This window comes from Zophobas morio, unplaced genomic scaffold, assembly GCF_036711695.1.
Source record: "Zophobas morio isolate AGI-343-1 ecotype UQ-CSIRO unplaced genomic scaffold, CSIRO_AGI_Zmor_V1 ptg000099l, whole genome shotgun sequence".
Taxonomy (NCBI): Eukaryota; Metazoa; Arthropoda; class Insecta; order Coleoptera; family Tenebrionidae; genus Zophobas; species Zophobas morio.
Genome location: NW_026972204.1, coordinates 39,521 through 52,971, shown reverse-complemented (window position 1 = coordinate 52,971; position 13,451 = coordinate 39,521). Strand labels below are relative to the sequence as shown.

Sequence of the window (13,451 nt, the reverse complement as noted above, 5' to 3'; positions counted from 1 at the left end):
GGATTTGGATATTTCGGTTTCCTGAATTTTGGCATTTGGAAATAAGAAATTATTGTTAAATACTCGGCTGTAATTGGTCTAGTTGTTTTTAAGTAGGTTCTTTAACCTTTTACGGGCAAAGCTCAAAAGCTTAAAATAGATTTGTGTTTTTTTTTGCGAAATGACTCCCTATGTTGAAATCATACTTTCAAAATTTGATTCTATAAATCCCAATTTAATATTTTAAAATAAAGCAGTAAAAAAAATGTTTATTTACCTATCTAACCCAATATAAACTTCTCACATCAGAATATCACTTTTTTTTTGTCCAATAAAAAGAGCGCGCGACACATGATTAACTCAACGTTCACTGGTAACTAAATTTACCATTTTTTTGAGGTAAAGATCATTACGAGCTACGAATTCAAGATTGTTCACGACATTGTGTGGGAGTATGGAGGCACATCACCAACATTACTTCATTCAGAAGTGAGATAATTAAAGGAGGAGTTTTAGCAGGTTTGTTTAAACTGAGAGAAGAAGTTAATCAATTTCTGTAAGAATGAAAATCTGGTCTACTAAAGCATTTGCTGAATGAAGGATGGGTAATAAAGCTAGCTTCTAAGGCGGACTTAATTTTTTCTAACGAACTTAATATTTCTTTTCAGGAGCTTGTGCCAATATTTTTACATTTATAATTAAATTTAATGCCCTTATAGAATGCTGACCTCTTGGGATAGTCGCTTACAAAAGAAAGACAGAAATGTTTCTGTAAGGATTTGAAATCTTAATAAATAATTTCATGTCACCTTTAGTTGGACGTCCAACTTTTTGGCGCGGTGGGAAATCTAACTACTTTACATTTAAAAAATTTCAAAAGAACGCTGATATTATATTCAACATAATAGGTCAACATATTAAAGCGTTAGCTAAAACTTTAATAATTACTTTTATAATACGAAGATCCTTGTAAGGAAACCTATGAATTAATAATTTCTTTTATGATGTAATTAACATGCGCACTTGATTCCCATGAAAAAGGAAAGCTACTCAAGTTGTCTTCTGATGTCACTCTGGTGCCCAGAAATGAATTGCAATCATTGTCTCAATTTTAAACAAGCCTCAATAATGAATAAGCTACTAAATTTTCGGTTTTTTTTTTGACTTCCTTTTTATGTAAGAAGTCTTTTTCAGCTATTCAGTAATAAAAACTAAGCAGAGAAATTGATGGATATTTATACAGCCCTTCGTCTCTAAAACAACGCTGCAACCACGTATATCACAGTGGCTTACAAAGAAGAAACAGCAATTTTATTATATTACACAATAAATAAATACTGTAAATAATACTTTTACTTCTGACAAATGCCGACCCCGTGAAATATGTTTTCTCTCTTCGCTAGTGTGAAAAGGTTTCGTCTGGCTCAACGTGACTGAGGCGTAGCTAAATTGTCCGACGGTACTGTCACACAACACTATCGCTTCTTTAACTTTAAAAGGTGGGAGGCAGTGTTTCAGCTTGACCACAAGCAAGTTGCTTGGCGCCCGAGTCAAATACTTAAGAAATAATACTTAAAAGGATGTAAAGCAACGAAAATTTTGTGTGCTAGCATCATGGCGCCTAACGTAGCAGGTTAAAAACGTAAATTCGTTAAGCATCTACTTGTAAACCCACTCCTACTGTTTTCTTATACGACTTTTGAGGGTTGCATGTAGATATATCCTATATATAAAAAGACAGAGAAACAGGACTACTTTATTCCCTGTTTGATGAAATTAAATTTATACCTTTACAGAAAGTGAAATATTACAATCTTTTTATAAATAAAAATTTAGTCGTTAATTTATAATATAATACCTGAATAACGATAAAAAATTCAATAAAAAATAACCATTGTAACAAGTTTTTAATTATTAAAAAGTAAAATTATGGCTAATAACTTTTTATACTGTGAATGCCCTGTTGTGTTTATTAGTAAACTTTAGGCTATTAGCTTGTGGTCCATCAGTATTGATACTTCAATATATACGAGCCGTTGTAGGTATACTTTTTCATTGCTATCTTTTTAGTTTAGTAGTGTTGATAAGTTATTAACGAAATTTTGATCTTTTATATTGTTTTCGTTTATAAATTTTTTCAGTTCGTAATTTTAATTTTTTTGTTAGTTATTAAATTCAGTATTTTATATTTGTCTTCCTTAGAGTCAAATGCTTTTTTTGTTGAACAGAGTCATGGGTTAGTGCGCTGCAACCCAAATGTTTTTATGCTTCATATTGGGCCGCTTTTGGTTTAAAGTTTCTAATTTGCATCAAAGTCCTATAGATAAAGTTATGTAAAATTTTTGTCGATTCACAAGTATTAGAGATTTTCTTTTTTAAATAGTAGTCTTTCCTTGAGAGTATGTTGTGGAACTGCTTCGCTTTTGATCCTTCTTATATAGTCCATTTAATAAGGTGTGCAGTTTATGCAATCCATTTGTAAAGGGTTGTATATTCATAATATACCCGTTTAAATTTTTTGTAAAGATTAGGTTCGTTATAGTTAATGCGTTGAAGATTAATGTGTATAGAACATTTATATTCTTGGTTTTGCATATAATGTTATTATTTATTCGTTATATTCACTTTCGACCAGCCTTTCTACTTAGATTATGCTTTTATCTATACAGTTAAATTACCTAAGTGGTTGGCTAAAAATTATCATTGACTGTATTAGATATGTTACACTAAGTTAGAAGTCGTTCTTTGTTTTGCACAACTTTACAGTAATCCTGCCAAAATTGCTCTCATTGGAGAGTTGCATATGGTGGTGGTTAAGATATTTAATTTCCAATGTCTAGTAATCTGTAATATATACAGCTTTTGTTTAAGTTTGTGTAAATGTTTGATTCAAAACAACCTACATTTTTGGTTTTTTTTCTTACGTGTGACTGATATGATAAATTCTTATTTGCTTCTGTATTATTGCTGTCGTGGGATTTTGTTTGTTTGTTTATTGTTTCTATACAGACTGTCTTTGACTATAAGTGATGCCCCATTATATTTTTACTCAGTTCTAAACGCCTTAGGTAAAGCATTGCTTGGAGTATAGTCGCTATTATCGGTAATGCTCCATTTATATAGTCTTCTTTGCAGAGCTGCTAAACCCGGTAAGACTTTTTTTTACGTACTGTTGTATCATTTTTACAGGTCAGACATAATTATCTAATTTTCTTCCATAGGTTGGAGGTGAGACGGTTTTGAATACCCCGCAAGCAGTCTTCATAGTCTCTTTTAACATTTGGGTGTATATGCTGTCACAGGCAATTTAAAACCTCTTTGATACCTATGATGACCATGGTTTTATGAACTTAATTTGTTCAGTTCACTGTTGGAGTTGGCTTCGTTGGGAGTGGCGAGGTATATATATAATATTAGTAAACAATACAATTTAGTGCCTGCTGCTACCAATCGAGACTAAAGCGCCGGTAGATACAACAAGCACTAATACCAAGAGAACCTGTTATAGTTTATGTAGCATCCTCGGAAAGTAGGAAAAGTGATGTTCAGACACCACTCATTAGGAAGTTCTTTCTATGGTAGCGGTCGTCTTTGCTACTAGCTTTCAACTAATAGTAGTGTACTACCTAACTTAACTGTTATTGTTAACCTATTTGATAGTATCAAAGTGGATTTCAACAGCTCTGCCTTCGCGTCGCATAAAGATGTTACGTATAAGCAAGCAGTGCTAGTATTCAACGCGAAGCCTCGAAGCATCAAAGACACTTCTAATACAAAATAGTCAGTCTTTGGCACTACACAATTCTAGTCGCACGCATGAAGGCACTAGGCTCAAGGCATGATGGAGTGGTAACGGACATGCCAAAACACTGGTAAGATAAAACCTGCTACAGGACTAATTCAACTGTTGCCTTTTGCCAGTTTTAAGAGCAATTCTTTCGAACCGGACGTAATACCACTTAGAACTCTCCGGAGGAAAACATGTCTCTCAGCTCAGAGCTCGCATCAGGAAGGTACCATAGTCACGCTTCATTGGTTTGAACATTTTAATAAGTCCAAGTATCAAATCCGATACTAGCCTGTTTGGTCTGAATTAAATGAAAATTTAACCCTGCAGAGGACTTTCTGGATGGTTATTGCCACGCCTTTGAAAAGTAGAGGACATGATCCGACACAAGATGAATTTAATTGCATGTTAACCTCCGTCTCCGGATGGCAACTTTTTGAGGCCCGTCCGATCGAAACCATCAGGGCCCCGCCAGGACTAAGGCGTCCGCTGAAGCGAATTTTATATATAGGCACGATCTTTTTCGTGCGTTTTTACGAACATGTTCCTGGGGGCGTAACAGCAATCCTTACGACATGAAGAAGGTACTAAACTTGACGAAGAATCAAAAGATTTGGTCCAACGTCCAGGGCATAAAAAGCGTTAAAGGTACCCATTAAATAGCTAACCTAAGCAGTTGCCAATGTGTTTCCTATCAAGCCACAAAGGGCTAACCTGCAGTCGCAGCCGTTTAGGATGCGTTGCACTTCCCGCGCAAAGAGTTAAGATAAAAATTGTGAAGTAGGGGCACAGGACGTGCAACAACATCAAGACAAGAGAACAAGTCTCTTATCATTTATACGGTGTTTTTAAGAACCTTAATTATAGAAAATTACCAGAAAAAGGTCAATAAAAGTGCTTCTACCAATAGAAACTAAAGATAAAAGGATAGTAAAATTTTGCATTATTTAAGGTAGAAGCACTAAAGGAAGTAAAACGATGTTAAGAACCGACTTGTTTTAAAACAAATTTACGTAACATGTACAAGGAACCATCAAGACTAAGGTACCTTCTTAAAAGCATACAAGAATGAAGGCATAGCTATAATGGGTCCAGGTAGTTTGATATAATCGTCTAGAGTTGTTTAGTCTTTGATAATAGTTTTTATTTTTGGAACCTTAAAAGAAGGGTTTATAACCAGTAAAACTTGAGTTTACGCTAAGCTTGGAACTTAAATAAGGATAGCTTAAAGTGAGTTTATATTAACCCAAGGTTAAAAAGACCAGCCAACAAGTTCACAGGGCTATTTACCTTTATATTTTCTTCCCATAATAGAGTGTAACCATTATATAGTAAGCTACTTGTTATAAATTAAGCTTTCCTTGTTTCTCTAGTAGGGCTAGGTAATTGTTCATGAATAAAGTTAGCTCGAAAGGACCTCTACCAATGCTACAATTAATTCATATAGCGTTGAACTTGTTTAAGATACTACATCCAAGTATTAAGGCCAGGGCGCCTGAGAGTCGATCGTCAGTCTAACTCTAAATCTGTTATTAATTTTAGATCCTATTATTGTTTAGTTTAGTAAATTTAATTCTTAAATAAGATGTTTTTGTAAACAGGATTTATCAATTTATCCTAAAATAACACATTTACCCATAAATCAAACCTCCTTACTTTAGCTAGTCAATGACACTATCAACTTGAGTTGATTATTGCATCAACTTAACCAACTAACTAAATGCAAATAAATCTGTTAGAGGTAGCAATCCATGTGTATATATACAAATAGAAAGCTAAATAATTCACAACTCCAATGGACTTGACTAAAGTTAGAGATCACTGTCCAGATTTATCAACCAATCGTTAATGCTTTAAAATAAGCACGAGATCACTACAAAAGGCTAAATAAATTAGCAGGGCCTCGGTGGTAACTATGGTTAACATGATAAAACCAAGACTACTTCCTAGTTTAAGGTCACTAATTTCTGCCTACTCGATTAAAGGCAGTTTGAAGCAGTTTCTTTCCGCTTGGAATAGTATAAAAGTTTCTACTTTGGGAGAACACTAAGCTAACGACCACTCTATAAATGATAATTAGATCATTCTACCAAAGTAGTACGAAAAAATAATCAGAGCAACGTTTCAACTATCACAGAAGTAACACCATTTTGAACAGTTCTAGAAGTTCTCAGTAATTGAATTTATATATAGTTGTTAAGCATCTAATCCACGACCTTCCGTTTACGCCTTAATTGCTGAGATAAACATCAGCGCTCGAAATCGCTAAGGCGATTTACATATATAATTTGCTACAACCCTCAGGGAAGAAAGGGAATTTCGTACGGTCGTAATAAATTTATTCACCTTAAGATTTTGATTGCGGAGTCAATGAACTTTCATTGGATTATTTTACCCTTTTTATATAATATATAGCAGATTCTTGGGCTCAGTCTTTTTGCAAAGTGGCAAACTTTACAGCTATACTTAAAGCATCACTATTACATGAACTTTCTCTTCCTATTAAGGTTATTGATACTAGGAGTGCGTAATAGCGTGGCCCTTGCAACCACAACAACCACGCGTATCTCCTTGGCTGCCTACTGAAATATCTAAATAGACCTTTTCTTTTACGCAGACCGTTCTAGCTTGGACTTTACTAAAAAAAACCTTGAGGAAAAATTGATGCTGGACCGTCTCCAAGGGCCAATAAGGAAAAAAATAAACGCCCTTTACAATAACCCTTAAATAGGGAATTTTAGAAACCGCTTTTACACGCTATCTTCATAATAAAAAAAACTTGTTAGTAGCTGAAAGCAAAAATTAGCGTCAATCTTCTGCTTAATACTTGCGTTTAATTTAGGTTGAAGACAAAAGCGAGACTTCCCACGACTCTTTAACTGATGTTTACGAACTTACTAAGTGGCGCGGAACCGATAAACTCACTGTTGCTATAAAGAATTTAGCGAATAACTATAAAGCTAGTGTAAAATTCTGCAATGTAGCTTACTCCTTTTTACCACGATAGCAAAAGCTACTATTATAACGCTACCTAGAATCTCCGCGGTTTGCACAGACCAGAGCAATTAACTCAGGGAACTCGTTGAGGCCGCTCTGCTACTCTTGCTTGAAGAATTTGTGGAAACAGGAGAAGGATCACTGAACGACACATTCTTTTCGCTTCGTTGAGTAGAAAACGCGGAGCTACAATTTTAAAAAGGCCACGGGCGTAGCCATTTTTATATTTTAGCCTTCAACCCAAATTACACGTATCAAGCATTTCGTCAGCCCTTTCAATACAGGAATACCTCCTTTCTGCGCATATGGGCGCTGCTCTGCTCTCAATTCGCCAATTTACAGCCTTTGTTCCTAAAAGCTTTCCACTATCATCTCTTCACGCTGTATTAATGGGAGACCCGAACCCTTGTTAATTGGCACTCTACTACAATTACACTGGCCATTGGCGAGTGTGACCCCCGCTGAGAAAAGCAGTGCTCTTTTTATTCAAGAAGACGTACAGCGGCTCTCCCATTTCTGATCCCATGAAGGAGTTAATATTATATGGGACTCTAATTTAGTTACTATTGCCGAGGTGCAAGCAACTGTCGAAGCACCTCCTAAACGAAAAGCGCTTGTCCCCGATGGCATCATTAATGAGATCTGAAGAAAATCCCGTTAATGGGGATGCACTATCTCTACCTCTTTATAAAATCTTAGTTGCTTCTTGGAGTTTTTCCGATTCGATGGAATACGGCGACCTTTGTGATGCTACTAAAAACACTTAAACCAGAATCAGCATCTACAGCGCTATCTTAACGCGCTTACTGACAGGTACCATAATTGGAAGGTTATTATAAATGCGATGAAGAGTAAAGCTATATTAATTTCTAAAAAACGTGTCCCTTTTTATTGGTGCCCTTATGATTCCAAGGTATTCTCAAGTGAAATACTTGGGAATCATAATCAACAACAAATTTCCCGGAGGCCTCACGTAGACTATGTATAAGCGAAGGTCAAGGCAGCAACCAGGGGGCTTTATTCTTACTTTGCGGTAAGAGTACGCTTTCCCTGCGAAATAAACGGCAATTGTATTTGCCTTACATCCAGCCAATAATCACATGTGCGTCTGCAGCTTGGGCTACGTCTCCACTGCGATAGCGTCGGCTCTTCAAGGGCGACAGAACTAATTGCTGCATGTTCTGACGAAGGCGGTGTGGTTTATGCGAAATGAGGTTTTTCAGCGGACCTTCAATAATTGTCTTCCAACACCATGCCGTGGTCCTTTACGACAGGCTCACCAGGCACACTAATCGCCTGCTGGGGAGCGAACTTATATGCGAGCCATGGGACGGGGCTCATTATCACCGCCCACGTGACGCGCTTGAGCGCCAGTTTTTTTTTTTTTGATAGCGTAAAAAAATAATGGCTCCCTGGACTATTTGGAATATATCTGTGATCACTCCTAATTGAGGGCTCGAGTATTCGAAGTTTTTAACTCGAACAATCACCAGGAACTGTCAGTTTATAAATAAATAAATAGTGGAAAGACTCGCAGAAACTGTTTACGGACTACAAGACATTAAAGTTATAAATATAGTTTATTGATTTAAGGGTTTTAGAATAGCCACAAATTAACGCACATTGAGCAGCTGCAAAGTGGGTGAACAAGCAATCGACCTCTATCTTAAGTACTAGAAGGTAATGAGTCTTATAGTAACAATGATAGCGCTTGACTTTCTAGTCAGCCCAGTAGCTTATAAATGTAAAAAAGAGATTTCTTTACCCTAACCTATTATACAGTATTCTTATAAAATTGTTCATGAATTTAGTAGTTTTTTACTTGAGCTTAGTTTAAACAGTGGCATAAACAGCTACTAGGCTGATATGTAGGTATTTTTTGTTTGTCAAAATAGTTATTGGACCATACTTCTTTCTATTAGGGTGAAAACGATATTAGTTAGGCTTAAGAGTTATTGTATTTTCCTGAACTGACTTAACTGGTATAACTAAAGTAACTTGCAATTTTTATTAACCTCAATATAAATTCTCCTCAGATATATATATATACTAGTGGGTTAACTACTGGTACAAATGACATTCACCCTTTAGCTAATGTTTATAGAGCAGTAAGAAACAATGAACTCTTATTTCTTAAAGATTGCTAATTCCTTAATGTGTCACCTCGGATAACCCAGCGGCATAACTCCGTTTAATTAGGCTCAACTTAAATTTTATCAAGTAGAATACCGTTGCAACTATTAATCCTACTATCTTTTTTTCCAAAGTAGGTATTTACTTGAGAGATATCCAGGTCACTATAACAATATACATAGGATATGAAAAAGTTATATATATATATATGTATATATTTACAATAATAACCATCTCTTGCGGATCCAACTTAAAAGCTTTGGCTAATTTTTTCCTATCAATATCTAAGAAAGCCAAACTACTCGAGTGCGGTAGTTGACATTTTAATAATGTATCCTCCAGAAAATTTTTTTCTACATTTAAAATTGGTTACGTAGGCTCAAGTAGCAGACACCAAGAAAAATTCAAGGACGTGAGAATAAGGAGTTAATATTATGGCACCACAAACTTACTTATGTCTGTTTTAACTGGTAAGTGCTGGACGCAAGAAGTATACTTAGTCGAGAGTCTATTAGAGCAATACAGATCGTAAAAGTCAGATAAAGTGTCCAGCTTATGAAGAATTTCTTGTTTGAAGTCTGTAGTTTGCTAAAGCAAAAATATTCCTCTGAGTTATTACTAACAATAGAAATATAAGATGAAAACCCAAAGGCAAAGCTGTAATAGGCAAGTGATATAAGTTAACTGCTAAACATACCACGACCTCCTCTTCGAAATGATAAAAGCACCCCCATGTATTCATAATATTTTTCCCGAATAAACACAAAAGACCTGTTAGTAGTTATTCCTCTTCTGTTTAGGAGGAGAAGGCTACAATAAATTTATATAGTAACTTACCTTTTAGGCAAAAGCTATTATTTTTTTAATAAATCTGGCGGTTGTTTGAAAATCGTTATAACAACTAATTACAGTAGGCATTAGGAGAGGGGACCACCCAATTTCTTATGGACAACCAAAATTTAGTGAATATAATTCTGCGGACCAAGCCTTACCACCGTGGTCGAAGTAATTGGTTAATTAGTTAACCACGTGCGCCCATTAATTAGCATGTAATGGACATAAAGTGAGATTGCGCATCCCATGGAAGAAAATTATTTTTTTCTGCTCTGTTTTTTGCATGGATCGTGCTGTGGTATAGAGGGGCAAACCTAATCACCGTGTTATATGTATACTTTGTTTAATAAATTTATTTATACATTTATTCCTACCTTGAGTACAAATATATCTACGCTTTTATAGCCACTACCCGCGATAGTGCCATTGTAGGAATAACAAATTTTTTAATTCGCCCCTAAGGGAGTCTGTAAGACTCTTTTCAATAAATTAATAACTAATTTTTTCTTTGAAATGCTCGCCTCGCGTTATTACCGCAAAGTGACCTATAAGATGGGCCCTAGAGTGAACATACAGCATACTATTGTGAGGTATTTTCTGGCGGAATGCATGGAGCTGTCGTTGAGCTATTAGTTACTTTGATTCGATCCCCATGCTAGATCCACCCTGGGGAAGATTATTATTCGCATGACAACGAAAGATTACCTAATGTGCTGTTAGTAACCCTCTATGGGGAACACTGCTTCCTATGACCTGAGCTGAAACACTTGAGTAGACTTGAGGAATATCTTACTATCTTACTATCTTCCTTCAAAGGAATACTTACAAAAAAATAGATGAAAGTATATTAAGAATTAAAGTTAATGAAATATAAATATATTAGAATAGGTACAACTAAGTTAAATAAGAAAGTGTATAAAGTAAAATATATAAAATGCAAGATAAAAAAAATATTAAAGCAAGATAGCTTAATTGACCGGTTTTCGGTCTGTATATATATCTTTACAAAAGGACAATAATACTTCAATATTTGTATAATAAATTTAAGTAAATCTGATTAGTTATAAAACTTTATTTCGTTTTGTTTTAATCTAATTAATAAAGTGTGACAAATAATTTTGTATGCGGTAGAAAATTTAATGTCTCTTTTCTTGTGTTTGTATTGACTGCCTCTCATGTATTTAATTATTTTATTCACAGATCATTTTTACCTGTTAAAATTTAGGGGATGTTTTAATATTTGTGTTTAACGGTCATTGTATTTTATACTTAATATATTATATTTTTACTTTTGTTCTGTATTTTGTGTTTATGTTCTATCTTTCTTTTTTTTTTTTTCCTTTTTGTTTTCAACTTTGTCATGTTTTTTTATACTGTACTATTATGTTATAAATTCATGTTATAGTAATGTTGATTTGTAAATTTTTTCGAGTAGGATTTTTTGTTTTTGTCTAAAAAATGATTTAGTGAAAATATCTGCCGGGCTATTCTTTGAGGTGACACGTATAAATTCATAGTTATCCTTTTGTAATTTCTGTATAACGTGATGGTACGATATTCCCACATCTTTCATTGGAAACGTCTCCTCTGCTAATGTTTTTCACTGCTTCGTTATTAATATAAGAAATTACTTTTTATTTTTTTTCGGGCAATAGTTCATTATTTAAGTTTCAATTGTTTGAGTATATATCGTTGCCTTGCTTAGCGCCATGTAACCAGCTTCGCAGGATGACTTTTTTATTTTACTTTTTCTACATTCGACTTCCAATGTTTAGGATTTTCGTTAAATATTAGAATTATGTTTACAATGGTGGAGCGAAAGTCGTAATTATCTGCCCATGAGGCATCGGTATAACATTCTATTCGTATATTCTTTTCGCTTTCATTAAGCTTAATGAATAGGTTGGTAATTTTGGTTTCGTAGAGATATCAAATCACTCGTTTTTCATCATTAGATTCGTTTCATTATTGTTATGAATAAATCTTCCAAGTAATTTGGTAGCATGTTCAACATCTGATCTTGTACAACCGCTGTTTCCAAGAGAGCAGCGTATTGTATCTGGTATTAGTTTCATTGTGTTCCTCAGAGGGTTGTAATTTTAATCGTGAAGAAAGTGGAAGTTTATGTCCTTTAATACTATTTCTATAAAATTTTCGGGCAACTTGTTCAATTTTCTTATTTTAGTTCCTCTATATCTCATTATCTGAATGTTGTATGTTAATAACTAATTTGTGTCTAGGTCGCCGTCTTCTCTGAGTTAAATTTTTTTCGTAGGTTTCATAAGAATGTGTGGTGTTCTCCAATTACTATGCAGTCATCAACGTGTATTCCAATAATCGTTTCGAAGTTTTCGGAATAAAAAATGCAATCGTCAATCATGCGTATGCATCCGTATTTGTTTAACCTTTGAGTTAAATCTTTGCAAAAGAGTCGAGTGGATCTTTAAGACCATATAAAGCAAGTGTAGTATCCATTTTCTACGTTTTCTATGAAGAAAGACAGTAGTAATAACTGCTTTTTTTTGGACAGGTAGCGTTTTGAGAATTGCTATGAACATCAGTAATCGAAAAGAGACTTTAATAGAAGAGGTAAGTCTCTTCATAATCTATACCATAGGTTATTCCTTTTTATGGTAGATATCCAGGCTGTCCAGGTTCTCGTTAAGATAGTTAACTGTTTTATTTTCATTATGAGATCTCTGTAGTTTTTGAGTGTTGGCTTGTCGTCAATGTGTTTTTCTATATTCTTACTTGATCATCTTGAAATGTTTTATGTTTTGTAAAGTATTTGTATCGTCAAGCTTTGACTTGAAACAGTTTCATGTGGTGTATTACGTACAGTAATGTCGTTTGGGATTCCGTTTTTCATTAAAGGTATAATTATATTATTTTGCATGTTTTTCATCTTCTTTTTGTTGCATTGAGGAGACGTAACTATGTATTAAATGGTTTGTATCTCTTATTGGCTCATTTATTGTGATAGATTTTTTTGTTGAAAAATAATTGTAATCTTTCTGTATCAGATATATCGTGGGTAGTGCTTTTTCAAGTATGTTATGGTTTTAGAAAAACATGTTTGCAAAGAAGGTTAAGTCCCTTGATCTTAGTATATGGTTTGTAAGTCTGCTTAGAACTATGTATTCCTCGTCGGTAGAGCCTATGGGTTTTGAAATTAATATATCGTATAATTCTCTGACAACCGATTTTCTTTAGTATTTATTACTGTGTAAAATGACCTTGCAACCAAGTGGTTTATAAGACCTGAAACCTCTGAATTTCAAGCTATAAAATTCATTTGGTGTGGTTTTTTCTTTACCTATTAGGAGATTATTTTTTATAAATATGGCGTCCCGATTGCTTCACTCCAAGATTTAGGTGGTAGTTTAGATTGTTTCAGTATGCAGCGAGTTAGATTGCTAAGAGTTTGGATGCTTCTTTCACTTAGATGTACTGAGGTTGTAGCTTTGGACACTGTGCTAAGTAGTAAGCCTTTGCTACTGATTCTATTTTTTACTTCTTCGTGTAGGAATTCACTGCCTTTACCTGATCTAATTTCTTCAATTAGTGCGGTTTGTGTAGTTTAATGGTAATAGTAAAATAATAATACAGTAAATAATAATTATGACGTTAATAGCAATCATATTATAATAATATCAGGTATATATATAATTTTGGTTTAATTGTTTCAAGGTCAGTAAAACTTTATTATACTGACTGAAAA

At 34.3% G+C, this 13,451-nt stretch overlaps 1 protein-coding gene and 1 long non-coding RNA gene across 3 annotated transcripts; one reads left to right on the top strand and one right to left on the bottom strand.

Moving 5' to 3' along the window:
* Positions 1 to 2,364: 2,364 nt before the first annotated feature.
* LOC135144424 (uncharacterized) lies at positions 2,365 to 4,405 on the top strand. 2 transcript variants are annotated; one of them, XR_010283130.1, is made up of 6 exons: positions 2,365 to 2,433; positions 3,048 to 3,128; positions 3,201 to 3,378; positions 3,640 to 3,851; positions 3,901 to 3,992; positions 4,058 to 4,405. It is a non-coding gene; the product is annotated as an uncharacterized LOC135144424 (long non-coding RNA). The 2 variants fall into 2 exon arrangements; XR_010283129.1 differs by having other exon boundaries at positions 3,201 to 3,851.
* A 4,509-nt stretch (positions 4,406 to 8,914) lies between these two features.
* LOC135144360 (uncharacterized) lies at positions 8,915 to 9,663 on the bottom strand. The gene is made up of 4 exons (XM_064076408.1): positions 9,594 to 9,663; positions 9,349 to 9,484; positions 9,128 to 9,249; positions 8,915 to 9,060 (listed from the first exon to the last, which is right to left on the bottom strand). The coding sequence occupies exons 1-4, from the start codon at positions 9,636 to 9,638 to the stop codon at positions 9,058 to 9,060; spliced, it is 306 nt and encodes a 101-aa protein (XP_063932478.1). The 5' UTR covers positions 9,639 to 9,663; the 3' UTR covers positions 8,915 to 9,057.
* Positions 9,664 to 13,451: the final 3,788 nt, after the last annotated feature.

Excerpts from the sequence above, each read along its gene's own strand:
- LOC135144360 (XM_064076408.1), bottom strand. The coding sequence starts at position 9,638 with ATGAATACATGGGGGTGCTTTTATCATTTCGAAGAGGAGGTCGTG. Across the intron at positions 9,485-9,593 it reads ATTTCGAAGAGGAGGTCGTG|CAAACTACAGACTTCAAACA; the intron begins GTATGTTTAGCA and ends TTTTTGCTTTAG. Across the intron at positions 9,250-9,348 it reads ACCAGTTAAAACAGACATAA|AAAAAAATTTTCTGGAGGAT; the intron begins GTAAGTTTGTGG and ends TTTTAAATGTAG.